General features: G+C 77.9%; 1 protein-coding gene across 1 annotated transcript; it reads right to left on the bottom strand.

Moving 5' to 3' along the window:
- Positions 1–61: 61 nt before the first annotated feature.
- On the bottom strand, positions 62–430 carry LOC136531383 (putative glycine-rich cell wall structural protein 1). Its single transcript, XM_066524050.1, has one exon. The coding sequence runs from the start codon at positions 428–430 to the stop codon at positions 62–64; it is 369 nt and encodes a 122-aa protein (XP_066380147.1).

Here is a 430-nt window from a genome sequence, read left to right as displayed (position 1 = left end):
GCGCCAGAGTGACTGGCGCCGAGCTCGGCGCCGTAGATCTTGGCACTAAGCTCGGCGCCAGTCACTCTAGCGCCGAGCTCGGAAATATCAGCCGGGCCCGCGTCTTTCCTTTCTTCTTCTCCCTCTCTCGCCCTAGCCGAGCACTGCCGCCGCCGCCGCCCGCGCCCGTGCCCCCGCCGCGCCAGCGCGCCCGCGCAGCGCCCGAGGCCGCCCCCACCCCACGCCGCGCCCCTCGCCGCGTCGCGCCCCGCGCCGCGCTGTTGCCCGTGGTTGGCCGCCGCGCCGCGCCACCTCCACCGCGGTCCTCGCCTTGCCCTCCACCGTCGGCCTCGGCCGCGGCCCGCCTTGCCGCCCTCCACCGCCGGCCTCGCCCCGCCTTGCCGCCGTCGGCGTGCCTCCCGTGCCCGTCGAGCCGGCGTGCCCCGAGCAT

This window comes from Miscanthus floridulus, unplaced genomic scaffold, assembly GCF_019320115.1.
Source record: "Miscanthus floridulus cultivar M001 unplaced genomic scaffold, ASM1932011v1 fs_336_1_2, whole genome shotgun sequence".
In the NCBI taxonomy this organism is placed as follows: Eukaryota; Viridiplantae; Streptophyta; class Magnoliopsida; order Poales; family Poaceae; genus Miscanthus; species Miscanthus floridulus.
This window is presented reverse-complemented; position numbering and strand designations above follow the sequence as displayed.